The sequence below is a fragment of the Leptosomus discolor genome, chromosome 4 (assembly GCF_034619465.1).
Source record: "Leptosomus discolor isolate bLepDis1 chromosome 4, bLepDis1.hap2, whole genome shotgun sequence".
Classification (NCBI taxonomy): domain Eukaryota; kingdom Metazoa; phylum Chordata; class Aves; order Leptosomiformes; family Leptosomidae; genus Leptosomus; species Leptosomus discolor.
In genome coordinates this window covers 28883527-28908372 of record NC_141394.1, presented here as the reverse complement: position 1 = coordinate 28908372, position 24846 = coordinate 28883527, and the positions used below count along the sequence as shown (strand labels likewise).

The following is a 24846-nucleotide window of genomic DNA, read 5'->3' as shown; positions in this document are numbered from 1 at the left end:
TCGTATTTCACGCCATTTTATTTATAAAATTGTAATTATCTAACAAATTGTATATAAAATGATTTACTTCAAGTAAATACAGAATACTGCACAACTATTAAAACTATTGTATTGTCCATCATAAGTGTATTAAAACATTCCTAAAAAAATGCCTCTATTAAAAAACAAAAACCCAAGAACACAAGTAGCATGATCAAGACCACTTTCAATAGCTTAAGATGAATTACCAGGAAGTTGCATTAACTTCCTAAGTAGACTCCAGTTACATCCATTGAGATCCGCATGTGATACAATACCACAGTCTAATGCTAAAGATGACAAGTAATACATTATGCACCTGATCTATGCTTTTCTCCTAGACTGATGGTAACCAGTCTGAAATCAGAAAACTAAAGCTCAAGTCAAACTCTACTGGGCATGCAGTTCTGTTACAGCAATACTTTCAATCAGTAAGTGTAGTTGGCTTTTACAATCAATTTTACAACTGATAAAAAAAGGAACACAAGAGAATACATTCGTATAAAAAGGAATGATACACAAAGGGTAAATATTGACACCTTGCTGTACACCTCAGGATGAACCAGAGAGAGAGATTCAGTTAGAACTATTCTGGATTATACGTATCAAAGAGAGGTCTGAGTCACAAAACCCAAATCCCAGTCTCCCCAGAGCTCCAGGTAGTATCAAGTCCATCTCTGCTATGTACACAGCATGAACATGAACATACATGAACATACATACAGATTGAGCTTTTTATTAACACATTAACATTGCCAAAACACAAGACAGCTAGCAGTGCTGCCTGGTGCACACTAGCAGTCACAATGTTTAATTTTATACTGCATGTTAAGGGAGACTTTTTCTTTTTCTTCGAGTGGCAAAATTTGGTAGCTAAGAGATCCAACAGAGTTGTTTTGTTTTGTTTGCTTTGGCAAGTTTCATGGCCAGTTAGAGATATCTGAAAAAGCTTCAGAGAGAAAACAAAAATGGGAGGGAGGAACTGGAACCTTCAACGGTGCTTGACACCCGTTGAGATCTAGTCTCCTTTCTAGATATTTGCAGAACTGAAATTTCAACGCGCCCAAAAGGCACACACAGCAAGAATGGAAACGGAATCAAAAATTCACATGAGAGTTTCTCTTGTAATAAAGTTGTCGTGTAATCAATTTTACTAAGGGCATCTCTCAAGTAGTAGAAACACAGATTAATGTCCAGGACAGTCCTTATAGCACCATGTTTAGTCCCGCCGCAAGGGATGGCAACCTCCTGTAATGGGTAGGGGTTGCTGACTCCGACCCTCCATTTGCCAGTCTAACGCTGCTCGAATACCACGAGGCAAAGGGAAAAGGCAAGGGAGCCCCTGCTGCTGGCCAGAGCCTGCAGCCGGCCAGGGTGCTCTCTGCTGGGGTGCCCGCTGCACGCCCACTGGGCAGGCACTAAGGGCGGGCAGTTAAAGCGCTCCCACCTCGCCTCCATGGACAGCCCAAATGACCACTCTGCTTTCAACAGCAAACTCTCACGGTGGACACCTTTCGTATCTCTAATCAACACTTTTAGGGTGAAAAGCAGTCATGTGCAAGAATCATTTAATCCGCATGCTACTATTTACATTTCAAACACTATTTACACACCAGAACTACAGTTAGCATCTCACTCAAAGGGAAGAGAAGGTGGCTTTCAGGACAGAGTACACTTGAGCAAGCATCTCCACAGCTTCAGACTCTAAGGGGCACAATCAGAATTATGGATTTTGAAGCAAATAGATCCTACTGCTACTGAAACAGACACACAGAGACAAATCAAATGTGTCCATTAGGCTATTAATTCTAAAATGAGAGAAAGAGAGAGAGAGAGAGAAACAGAAAGGCCTGTGAATATGGAGAGTATTTAGAAAGCAGAGGAGTAAGGACTGTGATGCCCTTTGGCAGGGCTCAGCAGGGAATTTGGAAAAGGCTTTCAAGCCAGGGCTACTGCTGAAGCTACCAGACCTCATTAGCAACACCACCACCCCATAGGAATTGCCTGGCAAACAAAGCTGTTTCACATCTCACAAGGGCCATAAGCCTGACACACATTTCTGAACAACTACTGCGCATTAAAGATAATCAGACTGACCTCTGAACTCAGACCTACCCCAGCACCACACCAGGCAGGCTAGAAATCGCCAAGAAGTCATGCTGCCTACCATATCTTACTGCCTTAGAAACTGAGCCCGTGTAGCCAGCATCTACTAGAGCCAGTGTGCTCTAGTTGCAGCTCACCTGAAGTTTTCACAAAGTTTTCTAGAAGGAAGCGTGCTTGCATTTGGCAGGCTCTGACAATCATAGATTGATTTCAAAGGCCTCCCACAAGCTTTCCAAACTGGACACCTAAGCTGCTCAGTAGCTGCTGATGGGGCATTTCTAGGACACCTTACTCATTTGTAGACAAAAAAATGTGGAATTTCAATGTGCAATATAGACAGCTAATCCTGAACATTCAGTATGCATCCATCAAACAACCACAAAAATGAGGAAAATAGGAGCATTTCTTGGGAGCAGGGAAGGGGGGAGGATCAGCATCTGCAGCAACAAAGACGAGCTTTAGAAAAATAAGTTATTTAGTGGTTTTTGTCATTCTAAGACTCAGCAGAAGTGTTGCACATTTGTGTGTACACGTGCAAGTAGCGAGAACAAGATTTGCTCACCTCAGAGCGTCTACCTTCCTACCAGTCTGACGCTGCCAACAGCACATCCAGCAGACTGGACCTCAGAGAGCAGCGTGACAAGACAGAAGGCCAATACAGTACAACTGCAGAAATTCAAGTAGAAGAATGAAGTTGTCTTCAGAAGCCCACAGCAGCAACAGCAATATTCAAGATCAGTGGCAACAAGAAATATTTCTGTAATGTAGGCTTTTTTTCTTTTTCTCCAAACCAAAGCACTGGGTCACAATCAAGGCTCTTGGGTGGGTTACTTCCTCAACCATGCTTCCCTGATTTCTCCCCGCACCATTTTGTCTCAGTGCAGCAACACCGGTGCTGATGATCTGTGTGTCATGCTGCTGTCAGGCAAACGGTGCGTCCCTTTGGGGGGAAACAAACACCAGTAACTCCTCAAGCTGAGAAGCAACTAAAAAAAACATAACACTGTGGTGAGGTGGAACCAACTTTATTAAGGACAGTGAATTATAATTGCTTTCAAAGGCTTTTAAAAAAAAATTACTCTGAGTCATGGCTGGCCTTTAACAGCAGATACCAAAGGATATGGAGGCTGCCTGATTCAGAGCCAGTCAGTGGGAGTTAACCAGAAGAGGATGAGGTAATGCTCAAATTCAGGAGGGCCACAGGACTGTCTGAGGCATCTGTGGAGCGCCAGTATGCCTACCACCATCCTTCAGAGGGGAAAAAAACATGTCCAACTAAAGCACAGAAAGGCAAAATGTGCAAGGGTACATATACTCACATGTTCAAGAGTTATAGGACCAGAAAGGACCTTAATAGGTCATCACAAGCCTTCTATCCATCCCCCAGAACAGGGAAACTTTGAAAGCAATGTATTCATCTCTTCTAGTCCACATACTTCATTTTAGGAAACTCACAAGAATTCTAAGAGAATCTAGAATTAGACACCTTACAAAGAGGTGCTACACACCCTTTGCCACTGTCTGACCAAAGCAAGAGCCAAGAGGTCACAGCTTTCAGGATTGGTTCTGCAGATACTGAGAAGGGTTATACAACAAGCTAAATTTATACAAAGTGCAATAAAACTACCCAAGCCACAGTCAGGTTCGTAAGTTTGCTATTATTAGTGAAGAAGAACGAATCAAAAACTCTAAGCTGGATCCAAGTCTGATCTAATTCTTCTTCCACTATTTGTGCTTTACTCCAAATTCCACTCTCTTGTCCAATTCAAAAGAGTCTGTCTTGGCTGATCCTAATACATGCTTCATTTAAAAACCTTTATTCCACCGCTTCAAGAAAGCTCTTTGTTGCATTTAGAGCAAAGGGAGACACATCTCCGTAGCAAGGATCTGTTCACTGGAGGTAAGCATTTACTCTGGCAAAAGCTGTTCTCCCCAACTTCCAAGGGAATGGGACATGATCTTTCCATAATCACATGCATTTACCAATAAATAAGTGTGGATTAGACTGTATTTAAAATATATGCACAGATTTAAAGCACTGGAGTGTCACAGATTCTTACTCCACAGCTCATGCAAGTAAAAAGAATTGAAGAAAAAAGAAAAAAAGAAAGACCAAAGCCTCAGCTAGGAACAGACCAAAGAATTCTCTTAAAAGAAGTTTTGCACAAGTATATCAAAGCACTAATATTAGTGAGATCCCTAAATACCTTAGGTTACACTAAATTCCAGAGAAACAAAAGATTTAGTCATATCAGATACATATTTTTTGATTTTTTAAGTTAATATATAATTCATTCTTTGAATAATATTACTCACTTGGACCCAACATCCACACTGCTTTCATACATTTATACAGATATATCCCATCCTTGCCTTAAGAGACTGATGTCCTAAGGTATGGCAGCAACCAAAGGCTCTATAACCCTTGTTCGTCAAATATAAAACTCCTTTCCCTTCATACAAGGATGGAGAAGGAAGAAAGATATCGATAAAATTAGGCAATTCTCCCTGTGAGCTTGCTGATTCCAACCTCAAAGTACTACAGGGAGATGGTCGGAAGCTTGCATAAAAAAAATTTTCCCTTGTTTTCTAAAAACAATTTCTTTTATTGTACAATAGATGCATAGAAAGTTGCTTCCTGCTTGATGGGTTTAGGCCTGTAGCTATGTTTAGCTGTGAAAACAAGATTGTTCCTTTACAGAGCGATGAGGAGAGAGACCATCTCAGGAATATTTGGCAGCTATTGAAGAGCTCATGACACGAAGAATAAACAGCAAATCCACAGACTACAACGATGCAACTCTGTCCCACTGAATACACCAATTTTAAAAAAAGTGTCCACTCATTACTCAGGATCGAGAATACAGTAGAGATTCACGGCTCAATAGCTTTCAAACTGGTGGTTTAAAAGAAGAAAAAAAAAAAAAAAAGGTCAGTGAGCAGCAGATTTTAAGTAGCCCACTCTTCTCTCCCCCACCCCAAAGAAACACGAGTTCACTGCAATATCAGGAACTTAGACTTGAGACTACTTGGGAGAGAAGGCTTCCCTGTCACCCATGTCCATACAGCTTGGTGTCGGAGTGACACACTGGAGGTTTCAGAGGGTTTCGGTTGTCCAGTGTCTTCTTGTGGTTACTTCAGCAGTTTTACCAGCTGGCTCTGACAGCCTCAATGTCACTAACCAAATTCTGGGCTAAGCATATCCCAAATATCTGGAAGAGACAACAGTTTATTCATTCGAAGCATCAGACAACTCTTTTCACACAGGCAAACTCCTTAGGTTATACAGAACTTTGATATGAAAACAAGCAACAGAAAGTTACGAATCAAATTAGCAGTAAGTGTTGGAAGAAAGAAGAATATAAAAAAATACTGTAACCCCAGTATTCTTATAGTGCCACTGGGTTCCAGGAAATTGGAAGTTCTAGACTTGCTTCACAAAAGCAACTGTAAAGGCTTTTCGCTGCTCATTTAAGCACCATCAGAAACAGTAAGTCTGTACAGGCTTAAAAATATCTACCTAATCTTTATCTAACATAGAGTGCTAGTTTTGACCTGCAGAGAGTTGAAAAAAAGCATTCCTACAGATAAAAATTAAATAGTCCTTGACACAAAGAAAGCCTCATGTATCTAGCTCTCCTCACTAAAACCTACAGATGTTATATTTCTAAGTGCAACTGACACTGTATTTCCAGTCCTCATATACAGTTCCCCCCTTATATATTCTATTTATCTGCTGTTCTTCTGTATAATTCATTACAGGGACATGATGTTTACCTGCAGTAATGCTATCCCAATGAATATACCAGCAACTATGGTAAGATTGTCCTGCAACCATTTCTCAAACTGAGGAACACAGCCTTTAGTGTAGATAACAATCTGCTGATCAACTTCCTGCCAAGGAGAAGAGGGAAGAAAACAGAGATAATTACATTTGACCATCCCATCAAATAGAATAACCTGCTCTTGCAAGAGGGATTAAGATCCTTAAGATAACACATTAAAAAAAATGCTTACTGGTTTTTGCCTTGCATCGTAGCCACACTGAGTATTAATAACATCTTCCTAGGAGAGAGAGGCACACAGAAGAGAGGCAATCAGTGAAATGTCTCCCAAACACCCTCTCCCAGCTCCCCAAGGGTTGGTCCTGTATGTAGTCAGACAGTCACTCTAACCTTGGTTATCATATTGCTTTTTTAAGCAATTGCTTCATTTTCCATTCAGTGCTATTAATTATTTGCAAAAAACAAAAAAGCACATGGTCAAAAAATACTTTCAGCTTTCAGGGCAGTAAGCTGGGAAAATGGTCCCTCCACCTGGATGAACTCCACATTCCAGATGCAAGCATTCAGAAGTCAAAGTAAAGGGATTAGGGAACATTATTTTAAGTGAAAGAACCTTCTGCTGAAAAGGTTTTGTCTACACTCAAAAATATGCCAAGACTACCATTAACATTTTCACAGTTCAGTCTGTGCAGTGTAAAGAGGTGAGAAGGTGCAGTTCTGTTGCAGAAGCTGCAAGTGCTTACTGAGGATGTCTGTAGAAATATATACAGTACCTAGTTCCTTTCCAAAAACTAGGGAGGAAAAAGAAGAGATCGATTAATGTGTTCTAAGTGCCCATTCTTTCTTACAGGTGCTTGATACCAATGGGAAATGTGGGTTTGTTTTTTTTTGTTGTTGTTGCTTTTTGGTGTTTTTTGTTTTTGTTTTTTTTTTTTACTACTGCCTCTACTTTAGTACTCCCAAAACACAGGTAATAAAATAGGATATGCTAGACTTTTCCTAGTGAACAAGTGCTACCCACTGGGAGCCAAAGTTGCATTTACTCTGTATACAGAGTTATTTCAGGGCAGTAAAATGAAGCAACAGCTTTTGGTGTCTGCCACAATGGCAGCAGAATACTAAGTTACTGGCTCACAATAGTAACAGTGAGCAGAAGAAGGAACTACTCAAGGAAGTGAGAAAATCAGCCAATCTTAGTTAGGTGTACTGAACACTACAATTTAATCAAACTGTGGGAAGTGAGAAAGGCAGTCAGCAGAGAAATAGATCTTAAAAAGCAGCCATATGGATAGATATCTCCTCCTATCAGCAGTTAAAGCTCCTGTAAGTGTTTCCTCACTTTGCAGGGAGTACATCAACAGGTCACATCCTGTCAGTTGCCCAAGCTGGATTCCATTAATGGACCTTCAATATTTGAGCAATTTGTGTCTTTTAGTGACATGAATGCTTCTGTTCCACAGTCTAAAAATATAACAGTGCCACACACTTAAAGGCTGTAAAAGTAGGTAAGATTTCAACAGAAGGATTTTAAGCATCATTCTTGGTACTGAATGCCTACTTGCTTTATCATCAGTGTCTTCTGCCTTTAGCCTTGGAATTTGTGTAGAATGAAACGGAAATAAATCAACTTTTCTAGGCCTTGCCTGTACCAGAATTTGGAACATTTCAACCTGCTAAACTATAGCAAAGTGAGAGTCCAAACTCATTTTAGAGGAGACTTATTTTGGCCTACCTTAAACTTACCACTTCCTGATTCAAGCTAAACTAAAAGTAAGTCCTATTTAATAAAGCATCCACAAAACTTTTTGCATCAGTCCAACACTGCATCCTAATTCCAAAAGGGACAAATTTGCTCTCCCACGGGATAAACCTGTGTTTACCACTGCAATTGAACCAGTCACAGCTTGATTACAATTATATCCATTATATGCATGATTTCTAATATTTTTAGAAATATTATTCTTTTTAGTCTTTATTTTAAAGGCAACTAAGCATGTTCCTTCCCTACAATGAATAAGACTTATCTTTAAATTTCTCTTTGCTGCATCACCCACTAAGAAACTGCATAACCATACATACACAAAGATGGAGAGATAACTTTAGCATGGATTATGTATTTACAGGATTACCTTGTACTGCTGTCACTGGTTTGGTTTCATAACAACTATATTTTTAAAACTGGGTTGTGATGACCTGTCTGTGTGGGTGGGTGGGCAGACAGGCAAACAGTAGGGGGAATCCAAAGCATAACATAATGCTTGAGGCTAAGCTACATTTTGTTTTAACATTTCATTAAAAAGTTTTCACCAATGTTTGTGAGAAAGATTCAAACTACTGTGAAGACACATTCACTGCAGAGGAACCAGAATGGAGCTTGTGCAAGTGGCAGTGCCTTATCAGGAGAGGAGGAGCAGTAGGGACTGGATGCAGGAGCAGTGACTGCATTGCATTAGCAAGGCAGAAAGCACCTGATGTGCCTGTTGGCAACTTGCCTAACTTCAGTCAGTGCTACAAACTCCTACATTCAAGGAACTATAAGTCACTCCAGGTGGAGGAAAAGCCACAGCCGAACTACTAGATAATACAAGCACTCAACGGCTGCTGCTTTTAAGCTCTATGAAAGTCAAATGTATGCAGACACATAACAGCTTCCATGCACACATCCATTCTTATTCCAAGCCTTTCACTGTCAGTGAACTGCTTCCCTACACTTTACCTTTCAATCTTGATAATGTCTGTACTAGTAATGCATGGCTCCAACATTTTCTACTTGATGACCCAGAACTATAACTATTTAAAAAGACAGGAAAATTTACCACAAAAAGCTGTTCCATCAAACAATTTCTGACCTTTCAGGTCTGATCTCAGGTGACTGTAGGACAAGCAATAATTTAAAAGAGGGAAAAAGAGCATGTAAAGATGTCCATACCTGACCCAAGATTCTAATGCAAACATGTGTCAGTTCTTCAGGGCACACTGTCATTCATTACTGTACCTAGCACAAACTGGTTCAAACTAGCTGCAACCTCTGGACACTGCATTAAATAATGAATACTACCTGCTTTAAAGTGTCTGATCTTATAGCTGCTGTTAAGGCAGCGAATGAAATATCCTGATATTATACTTGCCAAAATTAATACGTATGTTCAGCCAAGCCCATGGTTCTCTCATTCTAAAAGCTGGAAACAGCATACAAGGTTTACATTGCTCAGCGTTTTTGCTGACTGCAGAAAGTTAGTGGTTAAGTTGAGCTACAAGTCCAAAAAAAAAAAAAAAAACCCAACAAAAAAAAACAAAACCCAAAACCAAACCAGGTTGATGAGAAGGTAATGATCATGCATGACTTCCAGGGTGCGGGGGGGGGGGGGGCGGCGGCGGCTGTGTGCGGAATCTTCCAGAGTGACTTGAAATTGGAACAGCAGACCCATCCTACCCCTCTAGACTGTCACTTACGGCAGGGTCTTTAGTGCAGCAAGAGAATGGCACACCACAGCGCTCTCGACTTGCGTTGGAATCTGTGCAATTGAAGTAAATATTAAGGTTCCAGTCATCAGCTCCAAAAGCCCCACAGCACTGCCACTAAAATAAAGAAAGGAGAGCTGAACAAATAAATCTCAGCATTAGTAACATGCATCGTTGCTGCTAGCTTCTGAAACAAAATCTGAGATTCCCTCTGGTTTCATTGAAGCTGAATTGGGTTTGTTTTGTTTTTTTAAAAAGACCATTCCAAACCTGTACATCGTTCTACAATTATCACGTGATTAAAGTTACGTTCACATCCTGCAATACTACCCTCTGGAGAGAAACCCACGGAGTGAAGCTGATAAGCCTACACAACACCACAGAGTTGCACAGGCCTACAAGCTCAGGCTCCAGGGATAGTAGAGCCAAGAGCACAATATTCTATCCAGTCTAATGTGCCCTGGGTTCTCAACAAAACTAATTGGCTCCAAGGGCTCCACTGGTATAGCTACTCCTTTTGCCAGTTTAGGGTAATTTCTGCCTGTACATCAGATGGTATGAACACATTGTTTCCTGAGCATCACACATTGCACAAATGACATCTTCACTGAAGGCAGGCAGAATCCTTCAAAAAGTAAATATGCCAAATGGCAGGCTTAGTCTCTGGCAAAGCATGCTGAACAGACAAAGAACTGGACTGGAGCACTGATGGTTTACAGCATTTAAGGAGCTAGCCCAATGAACCCATCCATGTAAAAAAAAAAAATAGAAAAAGCCAAACAAATCACATTTTTAAAAGCACTGGAATAGCAATTCTCTTTTTCTAGATGTAGCACAGTTCCCTCTGTGATACCCGAATACGTTGTCCGCAAGCATTATCTCTAGTAGCTTTCCAGACTCACACTGTCCTTAACTTATCTGCTAAAATGGCTAATCCTGTTAGGAGAGCAAGTTTAGTCATGCCTGCAAAACTGCACTGTAGCCTTGTGGTCACATACAAGTGGACCACTGCTTTGTGGTGACCTCTGACCTTCTCCCAACCAGACAAGATCCAAATCAGTGCATGGATCACATCCTGTTACTTACTCATCATTTTTTGCCCCAAGGCACATAGAAGCAAATCAAACATTGAATGAAATTATTTTAACTGCATAATCTACAAAAATTAGTGAATATGATTTCAACCAACACATAACCACATTAGCTACACAGAGCCAATTCAATGAGATCGATGCAGACCAGAACTGAGTACTGGAGCAAGAAGGCACTGGCAAAATAACTTGGATGCAAAAGACAATGGAAGACTCCTTTACACAGACTGATAAATTACAGAGCTTAACCCACACAAGCGTGCGCATCTCTGGCTTCACCATTCCCTCCCAAGTGCAGATGTAGCATCATTTAGAGATTTCCTACAAGTACTTTTTGAGTTGCCCACTTCATTAGGCTAACTGCATTAAGTCTACGTAGAAAGAAATAACATTGTAGTTTCACCCAGACCAGCTAAACATCTCTGCCACTCTGCAGTGTGGTGTAACACCTCTAACCTTGCTAAAACTACACCAACATTCATCTCAGAACCAAATTAAGCTTAGAAAAGGATTAATTTTTTTTTAAACAGATGCGATAGCTCCTACAAGAAAATGTTTTGAACATCCCTGCTCCCCAAGAACCCTAACATATCCTTATACGCATATGGAATATGCTCCAAAAACCTAAACACAAGACACTGATGATTAACTTGTACATTTGACAGACTATCTCTACATCTTCAGGAATAAGTCACCCCAACTCTCCACCTTGTTTTGCTCAGTCATACATCAACAAATAAACTATTTTTCACAGGTGCTGTTTGTTTGTAGAAGTTCTATACAGAGAAACATACATACATATATAGATATATATTTGAAATATTATATGCTAAAATATTTCTGTTGTTCCTTAAAGAAACCAAACATGTGGGAAGTAAAAAATAGAGTAGCTACTTCTTTAAAGTAAGCATTACAAAAAAAATAAACATAGTCCAACTTACATATTCCTGTGTGAAGTCTATGAGGTTTTGCAAATCAATGTCATCTCGGTATGCTCTGATGTTGTTGTTTATAAAGAAATACAGCTGGTCCTTTATCCAGTCTTTGAAAACAAATGCTAGAACACCAGCAGTGAGCTCCAAGAAGAAAATAATTCCAAGAAACACAGAAAACTATGAGGAAAAAGAAAAAGGTTAAAATTGTTTTGCGTTATAACCAAATACTTATTTTTCCAAGGCTCACAATCATGTACAGTGTCAGAGCTTTATCTGTTTCAGTGCAAGTTCAAGCTATTCCAGCACACAGGAAATTTTAAATTAAAAATACATCATTTTTAATTAGGGCTGTAGTACAGAATCTTTATTCTATTCTAACAAATAATAAATGTGCCAACAAATTCAAACTTCAGACATTTCACTGGAATTTGGCAAAGAGGTCCAAGAGAATTCACTGTAAATTTCAACAAAGATGGCTATTCACCAACTACAGGGCCCTCTGAAAACCCATCTTAAATTTCTACATAGGCACTTATATTTTCAAAGGCATGAACAACCAACAGTGCCAGTGAAATGCTTTCTAAGTGACTTTTTCTTTAGACACTCTCATTGGTAAAGCTTTTCCTAAGCAGACAAAGCAAAAATTGGTAACAGCAGAAATTAATTAATGGCCAAGTCAGAGCAGAATGTCTATGGAATGACTCACACCCATGTTAAAACCAAATGAGGCTGCTATGATTAATGCAAATGCAATGGATGCCAAAGGCATTACTAATGATCTGCCACTTTCTCTAAGCATCTCCGCTGAGTCCACACTGTTTCAAAACACACAGGGGTCCTCATATACTGGAAGTCCATCCCTTTTGCAACTGCGCCTTTGAGTTTCATTTTAATATGCTCCTATGTTTGTTCAGATGCATTTTTAATTTCTCCTGCAGCTGCTGCATAGGAAGCTATTTCTGGTACAGCAGATGGGTTCACTTTAGGCAAACTAAGAGAAGCAAGAAGAGGAGAAAAAAGGTTTTTTTTTTAAAAAAAAAGGCGAGACAAGCAAGCTAGAACCATCCCAAGCAGCTTTATAAACGCCTCAAGAACTGTAACTCTCAACTGCCTCCTCCCTTTATACAACATGTCTGTGGGAGCCAAACATGTCACTTAAAGGCAGTTTGTTTCACTGGAAGCTTTTTCACGTATGTATTAACAGTCAATGGTTACCTAGACACAGCTACTACCCAGGCTGTGCCCACCTCTGGAAGTTAGGGTGGTGGAGGAAACACTCTTGTGTTTATATTACAAATCTTAAATTTATCTAAAACCGCAACATCATACTGTTATCCTCATCTTCAAAGCTCACAGGAAGAGGGGCTACTTAACTGAAGCAGTTTTGAGCACTGAGGTATGTTCGCGTATCAGCTGCTCCTTCCCCAACTAACAGCCTAGCCCACAGCTCAAGATGAAAACTTCTATTTTCTTCACCTATCCTGGGCACATTCTCCTGCCTTTCTCCCTCTCAGGCCCTAGCACTAACAGCAAGCAATGAAGCCTTTTCAGATTAGCTAAACAGCATAGAGCTGAGGATATCAGCAAGCAACCCCTTGTAACAGTTCCATCTCCTCTGTACCATGAGGGGCACTTGCACATTAGAAATCACATGGGTCACATTCAGTGGTGTATCTACATTCCTCACACTTCATAGGCAGTTTGTAATGGACTCAAAGTTCAACATGCAGATTCTTAGCAGAAATTTCTCTTTTTGTTACAGGAAAGGAAAACATTAGATTATATCCACATGAAAAGCAGTAGTTAAGATTCTTACCATCGATAGTTCAGAAGCTTAAAAACAAAAACAGTAAGCCCTAGAGACTGAAGAGCTGTAAAATGTTAACAGTTAAGCAAAAGCAATTCACAGAACAGTACACTCACATCAGACAGCACCTTCACCTCCCAAAAAGTCTTTTTAAAAATCTTCACACCGTTAAGCAGGAACTGAGGTGACTTATGCTATGTAACTGATGAATGCCAAAGTTGCAAAGGCTACTTACAAATTTGAGAAGAAAGGTATTTTCTCGCAAAGCTCCAATGCATCCTGCAAATCCCAAAATGAACATAACTCCTCCTACCACTAGGAAGAGCCACACTGGATCAAAGCCTCCCAGGTCGGTGATGGAGGAGATATTGGACAGCACTCCCTGGGAAAGAAACAATGTCAAGGGATAACAACTATGTTCAGCTTTCAGTTGTAAAAATTCGGCTTTCATTTTTCTTTTTTAAAAAGGTAGAAAACTACAACAAATAAATGTTCTGCAGAGCATCAAGAAAACACAATTAAGAAAACCTTTGCATTCAAAAAGAGATAAAAAGGGCAATTATGCACCGTATTTCTGAATCAATATGTGGAACGAACAACAAAATATGCTTCTAGGGTCCTCCATGAGAAACCCTTGGGGCATTTTGCTGCTTCTGTAGCTATAAGAATTAGTCAGAATAGATATTTGAACAAAACTTAACTCAATCTTACTCCATGCTTAGATGCATTTTAGGTATCACATACATTGTTTAGGCAAGCACGTTATGATAGAAAAAACAGTCAACAGCAAGAACACCACCTTGAATTTAGCATTTATGCTTCATATTCACAACAATTGACAGAAATTAAAAGTGAGCTCCTAGGTTACAGCATCTTGCAACAATGAATTTTACACCAAATTTTGACAAAGTAGATACTTGGCCAATTCAACTTCAGGCACCTACAGTGACAAAAACTCATTATATAAATAAAGTACAGCCGCTGACTAATCAGAAGGAAAAATTTGAAAATAATGTTAAGTCTTTTACTAGGAAGTAAGGCAGTTTAAGGACTTGTCTTGGAGATGATTTGCACTAACTTGGGTTACACCTATCATATGGTAAACCGTATATGCCATGTTTTAGATATGACAGTCAGCACAGTCTGCTTGTAATGCCATTGCCCCCCTAGAAGCAGAGCTTGGGTTGTGACGCCAGTAATCCTGAGGAACCATTTTATTTTTTTTGAACACATTTTAACCAGAGTCTGGCTGGTGTTGAACAGATAGGTCATACAAAGAAGCAAGTACAAAGTCTTCCTTATTCCAGTGAGTTTGCACAGGAACAGTTAGTTTCCTAAAGCCTTTTGGCAGCAAAAAAGTTGAAGTATCACTATTTCTTCATTCATCTCCTCAGTGCTGTAGATCAATGAAAAGCACACTGCTGTAGCAGACATTTCTCCATGTGTTGCCTCGAAGAAGCCCGAACCCAGGCTGAATGCTTTGGACTACTGCATTCCCTACTAATTCCTGAATGAAGCTGTGGCTTGAAAAGCAACAATATAGACGTTTACAGCTCCTTATCTGCAGAATTATAAAGTTCTTCATCCTTTTCCCTGTTCATATTCTCTTTGCTTCTTTGAAATAGTCCCAAGCCAGCAATAATTTTGAAGGAAGTTATCATAACTTCATTTCCAAAAGTTGTTAGTAACATTGTTAACAGACAACTGTTCACAACTGTAGCTTTAAACCTGTGACTTATTTTTTTAAATACTCAGTTTTGACTACTCATAACATATAAATACTCACGTACCAAATATTTCTAATACAGTACTCCACATAATCTGCAACCACTTCCATAGTTTCCCAAGCAAAACTGAGACTGAGCAAGTAGTAAACGAAGACAGTACTCAAAGCCTTTTAATTCTGTAGACAATGATAGACTGGATAAAATATACACATTACGTTCTCCAATGCACACAGCAAGAGGCCTTGGAAAAGGCCAGCATGCTAAAAGCAAAAGAAAAACCCGACTACAACCCAATGCTAAAGTACAAACATTCTCAAACCGGTTTCCTTTCCCTTCTACTACAGAACACTGTTGCCTGACAGAGAGGGATGAAAAAATTAATGTAAAAAAAACCCTTCATCACTTTCCTCCTACCTTACATATAGTACTAGTCTTATTGTCATTCATTAAAAAGACAAAAATAGACATAAGGCATGATATAACATAATGCTGCTCAGAGCCAGTATTGCTATCAAAGCAGACCAGTTGGCATGTCCCTTTAACTAGTGTAAAATGTTACAAGCCAGGCTGAAATGAACACTTCTCTGTCATTAACACTTAAATCAACTTGTGCAAAAATTTTTCCACTACTTTTGCTTCATTATATTTGTCATAGAAAAGAAATCAAAGACATAACTTTCTGGCTAAGAATAGCAAGCAAAACAAACAGTATAATCCAATAACACACAAACCTTTGAAAAAGTCATGGCCTTGGCCATACACCAGTCAGGAAACATGAGCTCTGCCCCAAGGGAAAAAGACTGCTAAAATGACTTCTTCACAGAGTTTATAAGTCCTTTCTATGTTTCCCCTCTGTGCCTATATAGTTACCATAAGATGAGAAAAAATTCTATCTTAAAGCAAACACTACTACTCATTTATTTTAACATTAGCTGATTTTGGAATTAATAGACTAGTATAGTAGAGAGAGAAAATGGTCACTGGAGAAAGGTTGTTGCCTTTGCATTATAATTATTTTACTTCAAAAAATCCAAGAAGGATGAACAGTCATTTAAGTCTCTCTTCATACAACGCTTTGTCTTTCTTTAAAACACAACAAACAAAACCAAACAAAAAACCCACAGCAAATTAATGTTTAATCAAGTTCTTTCCATATGAAAGTAGTAAAATTCAAATGAAAGAAGGAATCCAAGTGAAATTTATCTCAGATTTGCAGACAGTGCTCTTAGAGAAGCTAGTCATAATATAAAGAATCACAGAATGGTAGGGGCTGGAAGTGACCTCGAAAGATCATCTAGTCCACCCCCCTGCTAAAGCAGGTTCACCTACAGCAGGTCGCACAGAATAACAGGTGGGTTTTGAACATCTCCAGAGAAGGAGACTCCACAACCTCTCTGGGCAGCCTGTTCCAGTGCTCTGTCACCCTCACAGTGAAAAAGTTTTTCCTTATGTTAAAGTGGAAGTGTTAGTGAGAAGAAATATACCACTGCATTTTGTCATATTCCCATGAAAGTCAATGACAATAAAGTTTAGTGAATCAGTTGTATACTGCCTTTCTGATTGTGTCTTTCCCACCTTGCTTGATCTTCTAGCACTGCCAGGCTCTTCACACACTGGCATGCCACATGCTGGCTTGTCACCTAGCAAATATCACTCATCTAATCTCTGGTCTCCTCCAGGAGCCAATTCCTCAGGGTAGCTGTGATTTGACACATACCAAAATAGAATAACTCAAGCTTTATCTGCCATTGTTTGCTGTCCTTGCAAAGTACCTTTATGTGCGTCTTCTGCTAGTCCACATATGGCAATCATAAGCCTCACTTGGCTAAACCCCAAATACTACATCCCGATGGCGCAAAGCACATACTGCATAATTCTTGTTTGTACTGTGTGCTCTCTGCATGTGTGTCCCAAGTTATCAGTATTCTAGAGAGACATCTCAGGATATACAATCTTCAGAGAGGCTTTGGCAATAAAACAATAGCTAGCAGCGGGACTGACAAAACACAGACCATGCTCTGTGGTTACAGCTAGAGATGCACAGAGGTAGCCTGATACAAGATTGCTGCTTACTGCTAAAATATGGTTTTCCAGTAGTTGTTTTTTCTGGACGCTTACAAACAAGCTCTCTGAAGAGACAGCAGTGCAATACTTTAAAGAAAAGTATATTTTGCTTCAAGCAGCAGGGCAGCGACCAGGGAGTAATATCTCACTCTACATTGTCAAGAGCTAAACATACTGTCCTGTAGGCACACGCTTTTCCTATCCACCACCAGTTTCTATAATGCCTACTACCACAGTATTCAGTATTTTTCAGTGTAATGGCCACTTCTGGGGAAAGTTTGGCAGCGGTATAGAAATGCCTGGTAGTAACCAATTCTGTCCATTCTATCTTTAGCCAAAAGCAGAAGGCAATGTTTCCAGAGCTGCTTGAGCAGAGGATCAGGAATCTCATATTCTAACACTGCATCCTCCAGCGACAAGCTCTGAACCCTCAGGCTAACCTGTCAGCCACAGAATATATGGTGACTGTTTGTCAACTGATCTCTTGCATCAATGCAAGACCTTAACAAACCACCTGTAAATCCTTTAAAGTCAGGCTTTCTACAAATGCAAAGTATTTTCCTCAATCAAATGCAAAGTATTTTTCTCAACTACTACTACAGCAGTGCTTTCCAACCTTTACTGTTAAATAGTTGCAAGTACTACTGATGTTTTAGCATCTGAAAGGAGGAAACCATTTTTCTTCCTAAACACACATTCTCATTTTGGAAGTATGGTTATTTTTCTGGGGTACACACACATCACTTTCTTGCTAGGTTAGGCATGTGCGTAATCTTTATTCGGCAGTAAACACTTTGTTTGTGCAAAGCTACATACTCTAATACTTTTCTTCTCATGATGATGTCAATCTAGGGCTCTGTAGTCCCACAAGGAGAGGCAGTAGGACATGTTCCCTGGCTGATCTCCAGCTCATTCGTTTGCTCTGTTCCCCCACCCTTAATTGTCTGCCGTACATTACTGCGCTCGGGTTATTTAACTTTTTAATCCACCACAAGTCAAACTCTGTTTGGGGTAGTGAAGCAACAAAAGCATCATCCATGATTGAACTAAAATTAATAATGTTGAAGTTATGAAAAAAGTTCCTCTATTTGTGAAACGTACTTCACTTCAGTCTCTAGGATACGATGTTTTAGGCATGGCCCAGGAAAGACTGACCTCGTATTCCTACCACACCCCAAATTCAGGAGAGGTAGTCAAGTGAAACAGCAAGATCTGCTCTTTTCACCAACAAAAGGGTGGCTAGAAGAAGCATTGGTGGTACCTTCTGCCACACCAAGAAACATAAGACAATACAGCCAGGCCCGCCAGAAGCTCCTGCAGAACTGGAATCTTCTCCTTACAGTATGTGAGGAGATCCTCTGTTGTCATGCCTTTTTTTCCCCATGGCCAGAGCCCTCCACCCTACAAGCTGGATCTCATGCATAGCTCAAGCAAGAATCAGGCAAAAAAATGCTGGTCTTGAAGACAGTAACTCGATAAGGTCCCTCCTGATATTACAGCTGCACAGTTGCTTGCCTTTATCCCATCAATAAAGAATAAGGAAGCAACAGTCACTTTGAAAAGCAGTAAGGGTGCACCCCTCACCCCTTCTCTGTCTTATACCCTTTATGATCATTAGGACAGTTTGTGCTACTTTCCAGAGACAGGTCTCCAGCTCCCACCTTTGGTGCACATTGGCATTTCAGGTCAGATCCAGGAGTCCATTTAAAGGGATCACGCACAAGCTGTGCTTCAGTTCACACTAGTGAACAGTCTCAGAGCATAGAGACTAGATTACTTACAAATGAAGATGTGCCCCTGGAACATAACCCATGCTCCAGCCACTAGCAGGCATTCAGTCCATGAGATCACACTAGACATAGGCTGAAGAAAGCTCAAACCTTTCAAAACCTGTAGAGTGCACAAGTTGGATTTTCAACACCATTTCCTCTCCTAATGGTCCACTCTACTTGTATTTAGCAGACATAGCCTTTGCATGCTGAACCCAGAAAGTTGCTTTAATTTCCCCAGAACGTATGGATGCCAACACAGACATCTTGGTTGCAGCAGTGCCCCAGTGCTGGCACACCTATACAACCTGATTGCGTTCCTGGTTCCTAAAGAGGCCAAATAGAAGGGAGTCATAAATGAATTAACAAACTAGAGAGATTTTCCAGACCATCTGTGGTTGTGGTTAGTGTAGAGAATCCACTACCATGTTCAGGTCTCGGAAATGTTCACAGAAGTTGGCTAGACCATTGCTTCTCTCCAAAACAACTGATCTCACAGGCATAGTAGCATACTGCAGGGCAAGAGAATGTCTCCAAGTGAAAACAGTCTAGGCAGCAGAAATTTTGAAAAGCTGACCCAGCAATGAAAATTCAAGGCATCTTGAGTCAGAGACAACTTAGAAGAATCATCATCCTAGGGAACAAAGAGGTAATACACTGTGAAAGTATAAGGAATTTGGCCCACAGGAGTGCACGTAAAAAGAACATAACACAACAGTCCCCATGACGAACAACAGCCCAGAGGGCCATTAAAAAGTAAAAAGAAGGAACCAACACCAGTAGGATGGCAGAAATCAGTGTGGGTTTTTTTTTTTCTCCCCATTTCCTCCAAGATGGGAAAAGAAACCTTCTCTGCTGCAGAATCCTATTACTAGGGGGGGGGGACAAAAAAAAATGTCAGAAAGATTCAGTAATACAAGATCTACTGAAACATTTCTTCTTTGCAAACAGAGGATTAACCTTTCCACAAGCTTGTTTGCATGACTTAGAATCACTGGCAAACAGCAACACAGGGGGGTGATGGGAAATAAAAGTATTTCCAAATACATGATTTTAAAATGGAAAAACATCTCTCTACTTCGTTAGTCACAAAATCCATGCAGTTTCTCCATGCTGTGCATCTGAATGAGCATAGGGAACAGAACAATAGTCATTGAAACATGCCAAATTAATTCCACTCCAGAATTTTGTCTCTGTAAGCAAGAAACTAGGTGGGGGGTGTTTACAAATCTTATTTCCTTGACTTTTATTGGTTTTGCATTTCCCAGCAAAACATTACTTTTCAAGTGTCTAGTGAAGAGGAAGAACTAGTCCAGCTTTCTTGCCATGAGCAGAGTTCACTAGGTGAATAACTAGCATAAATACAGGCAAAATCCAGATTTTTATGTTCCTCCAGGTTTAATGGTTACAAGGTGTTGGAACACTAGTAAAATTATTTTACTGTTTAGATAATGCATGTTTACATACTGAAATTTAAATTAAACGTCATAGTGAATATTAGTATCTCTCTCTCCTCCCCAGTCTTGTAAAATCCACACACAGAGTCCTGGCTTAGAAGCAAGATATATGCTTTGGGTACCCTTCAGCCCATAAAGATCCACAGGATATGTGCACCATTTCCTTGTTGGCACCTGTCTTAGAAGAACTGTATGATAGACATGTACGCACAACAATTATAGAGTGACTAGCGTATCACTCCCTTTTGATGTCTGCCACTCACTGGAATAGTAAAAGTGAAAACTTTTTCCTGAAAACAACAGTAGTTTTCATTTCAGGGCAAGGAGAGACAGACTCAGTCTGACAAATTGTGACTGTTTCTACATAGGGAGTTCAGACTGTCCTAGAACACCAAAGCAGGCCTAAATCACCTTATATCAGCATGTAAAAGTTTATCTTAAAACTTCAGATACAGATTTGGAGCTCCTGCTCACCAAGAATACTACGCTGGCACATAAAGGTATCACACTGATACTCCAAGTGTATGCTGATTTAAGAAGAACAGCCTAGAAACCAGACTTCTGCACATAATCAACCTCTTTCACTTCTCCCTCTTCATTTCAGCCAACCTTTTACATGAACTACACCTAATCGACAAATTTTGCAAGGATCTGCAGATTCCACACCCCCCCCCGCCCCAGTATCTCTACCTTTGCTACCTCCTACTTAAAAGTATAACCCAAAACCACAGTATGTACCTTCTAAAAACTCCCTCTCTATGGAGAGTCTTATAAAGCCTCAGTAGACATAACAGCAATTCACAACTTAATCTCACTACCCTTGAATATAAATCTCCTCCAGGTAAGGAAACAGGAAGCTTATATTCCCAAGTACCTACCAGCATCATACCACGAACACTCTCAGTGAGCCTTAAGACCACATTACCCAATATATACAACCAAGGAGAGAAATAGACATTTTGTACAAGTCTAGTTTATTTTTTAAAAGTCTGCAGAAGAAACAACTAGAAGTGGTTAAAAAAAGCCAGTGAAATATGAACATTTTTTTCCTGCTCCTGAGCAAAGGTAGTATAAATTGCTTGGGCTTAGTACAGACCCTTTAGTATGGACTCTTTATATGTTAACAATGTTCATGGTACTGTTGGGGGTGGGGAGTGGAAGTCAGCTGCCATGGACAAACTTCTTTATGCTACAAGCTGAAGTCTACCATGCCTGAAAACACTATGAGATTGTGAGCTATGTGGTGCATCCATGTAGAGATATCTTTATTCATCCTCTGAGTTTATTGCCCCCACCCTGCCCCCCAGCTCTCTTTCAGGTTCATGACTCAGAATGCTAATTGCCCAGTTTTTGTTTAGGGCTGGCTGACTGGCTGTCAAGCCAATTCTATTGCTTATTTGACAAATGAGCTCTTTCGCCTCCCTGCAAAGCCTGTAAGGAAGGTCATGAAACTGTATAGTGTGCTTTTTTTCTTCTTTACAACAAAGTTTAAAGGGGAGAATTCAAGCCAACTTCGCAAAAAAGAGGAACTAGCCACTAAAGCCACAAATCTACCACAAACTGGTTTTAGTCGGCAGCAAATGCGACTCCTGTAAAATGTGGATTATTTCTTTACATTCTGCATTTTTAATGTGGCCTGGCACATTATATTTTTATCTTAAAAAGATTCTGTCAAGCAGCAAAAGTATATACAAGTTGACGGCCAGGTTATAAAACAACACAGCTGTATATAAAGCCACATGATTCAAGCCAGAAGTAAATCAAAATCCTCCCCACCGCCAAATCAGTTTACAGTAGAGGAGTCCTGAAAATGCAACCCTGGAAAAAACCTTACAAATTTATGTTTATACGTTATACAATAGCAGCACCAAGTTCAACTTTGATAACGACTTCGTTCATTGGGACAGCAGCAGACTTCACAGAATGGCTGAGGTTGGAAGGGAGCTCTGGAGGTCATCTGGTCACCTGGATTTGGCTGCCAAGGACCAAGTCCAAACCGCTTTTGAATATCTCCAAAACTGCTTGGTCACCCTCACAGTAAAAAGTGTTTTCTGATGCTCAGAAGGAACTTCCTGTGTTTCAGTTTCCACCCACTGCCTCTGTCACTGGGCACACTGAAAACAGCCTGGCTCCATCTTCGTTGCGCTCTCCCTTCAAGTATTTGCATTAAGATTCCCCAAGCCTGCTCTTCTCCAGGCTGAACAGTCCTAGCTCTCTCAGTACCTCCTTGTAGGAGAGACGCTCCAGTCCCTGAATCATCCAGGCAGCTCTTTGCTGTCAGTGTCTCTGTTGTACTGGTGAGCTCAGAACCGGCCCACCTGTGGCCTCACCAGTGCCAAGCAGAGGAAGCATCCCCTGCCTCAAGCTGCTGTCAACATTCCTAATACAGCCCAGGGCACCATTAGCCTTTGTCACAACGGCAGACTGCTGGCTCACGTTTGACTTTGTGTACACTAGGACTCCCAGGTCCTTCTCTGCAAAGCTGCTTTGTTGTCTTACAGTATACCTTCACAACAGCCCATAACGCCTAAGGGGATATCTAAGCTAGCCTTGGGCAAGATGCAATCTACTCAGAGAAATGCTTTTCAGCTAGGTTACAGATCTTTCAAATCTTAAGCTTCACCTACTTGGCTTTTGCCCTCAACTCCCCAGCTGTGGCAAGAACAACTCTGGGATGTAACTGATCTGCCCCCCGCTAAGTTGCACTGGGCCTATGAGTATCTGGAACTTGATCTTGCTGACTGCAGCTTCCTGTCCTCCAGAGAGATGAGTGAAAGAAAGGTCTTAAATTGGCATGACAAGTCCATTTTTCCATCATTCCTACTACAAAAACCAAGTCTGTCTGTGCTCAAGAGCTCTGCAGTTCAGCTATACCTATACTGCATTTTAGTTGATAGAACCATGAACGGAAACAGTCCACACTAAGCACCGCAGGACACAACAGTTAGAGAAGCTTGGGAGAGATGCTCATTTTCAAGGAGAGACCTAAGCTTTAAAACAAACAGTATTTTATTTATTAATTTCTATAGAAAAACCAACTATATATGGATTGTGAGCTAATGCATATTAAACTGCTCTAGGCACTTTTATTTGCTTGTCTCAAAAACAATGTGGCATTTTCTTCCACTTTCTGGATCTGATTAGAAATAGTCTAAGATGACTTGTCAACAGATGTCCAAAACCTAAGTGAAAACATGAGCTTTGGCTTCTGGCTATTAGCAATTATGAATTGAATGAATTTTTTTCTAGAAAGAGGGCAGTGTGCTTTCCCATATAGAAAATATGTAAAACCTAATGAACCATTATTCTGCCAGAACACCCTCTAGCTGTAAGACTGGCATATTTTAGACTTCAAACACTAGAATAACTGTTTTCCCTTTACCTGCTCATTCATTCTGAGGATGAATCATTTGTGTTACCCACTAAAATGACACAAAAATGTTAAGAAATGTTCTAGAAAGCGACTCCAAAATAAAGTTCTTCTCTGAGGCTTAGACACAGGTATAAGCTCTGTGGGTATGTTCACAGTATTAAATAAAACATATTTTTACATCTTTGCTGAATGAAAAAAAAAAAAAAAATCACAGCACCTCTTTCCAAGCCTATTCAAGCCATCCAACATGAATATCACATGGTATGTAAATATACATATATATATTGATGTGTACAATGTGAGTTAATATGCCATTAGTATTTGTAATTATCTACATCCAAGGCATATGCACAGAGCAATTAGAATCTAAGTTAACAATTCACATCTGAACCAGCAAAATTTGTCCTGAATTTTTACGTGGCAAAATTCCAGTGCTTCCAATGTGTTGTTTGTTCTGCTGCAAGCGCCAGTTATGCATTAAATGAACATCAATTTGAAACTTAATCGGTGTTTTTCATTAAAAGAAGAAAAAAAACGGTACAGTACTGAAAATCATAGCACCACTGTTATCAGCCAGGTTTTATTATTTTCAATCTTTTAAACAAAGAAGAAAAGGAAACTGGCTTTAATTTTAGCTGTTGTCTTTTAGCAAGCCAAACTCTTCATTCAGTAACCCAACACATACTGACTTGTTTTGTATATTATGTCTTGATATTTTATCTTCTTCCCAACTTCTGCAGCAAGCAAAGTAAGAATCAGGCTTTGGTTCACAAATGTTTTCTCTTTCCCTGCCCCACTTTCTTCCCATTTCCAAGTCAATTTTACAGTCTTGCCACAGAGAGTATTTCAGTGGACAGTTTTATTTGCACAAGAAAAGCCAACAGTTATTCTGTCTCGGGTTGGCTTAGTTTTCAGGGTTCATTTTGTTTTGGTTTTATTTTTCTTTGTTTTGGGTTTTGTTTTGGGTTTTGTTTTGGTTTTATTTTTCTTTGTTTTGGGTTTTGTTTTGTTTTGGTTTTTTTTTTTTTACAAGAGGAACAGCAATCAGCATGCTATGTTAAGGCAAAGCTGAGAAGGCTTATCTTCAGGAGGCTGCCCTCTGAGATGTCGGCTCCCTCTCCATTCCTGAGGACACATGCAGCAGATGCATACTGCCTTCAGTAGAGTGTTCCAGCATTTGAGCTGCAGTTTGAGCATACACAGATCAAAATGGTTATTTTATGTGCAAGTGTCAGCCACGATTTCTTGCCAA

General features: G+C 40.0%; 1 protein-coding gene across 1 annotated transcript in view; it reads right to left on the bottom strand.

The window, feature by feature from the left end:
• Positions 1-24846, bottom strand: part of TSPAN5 (tetraspanin 5) — a 93421-nt gene continuing 68575 nt past the window's right edge. Inside the window, exons 3-8 of the mRNA XM_086464061.1 lie at positions 13440-13586; positions 11404-11574; positions 9363-9488; positions 6142-6189; positions 5902-6018; positions 1-5336 (exon numbers count right to left, since the gene is read on the bottom strand). Of these exons, the coding sequence (XP_086320187.1) occupies positions 5271-5336; positions 5902-6018; positions 6142-6189; positions 9363-9488; positions 11404-11574; positions 13440-13586 (675 nt within the window). The 3' untranslated portion in view covers positions 1-5270. The remainder of the gene's footprint in view (positions 5337-5901; positions 6019-6141; positions 6190-9362; positions 9489-11403; positions 11575-13439; positions 13587-24846) is intronic.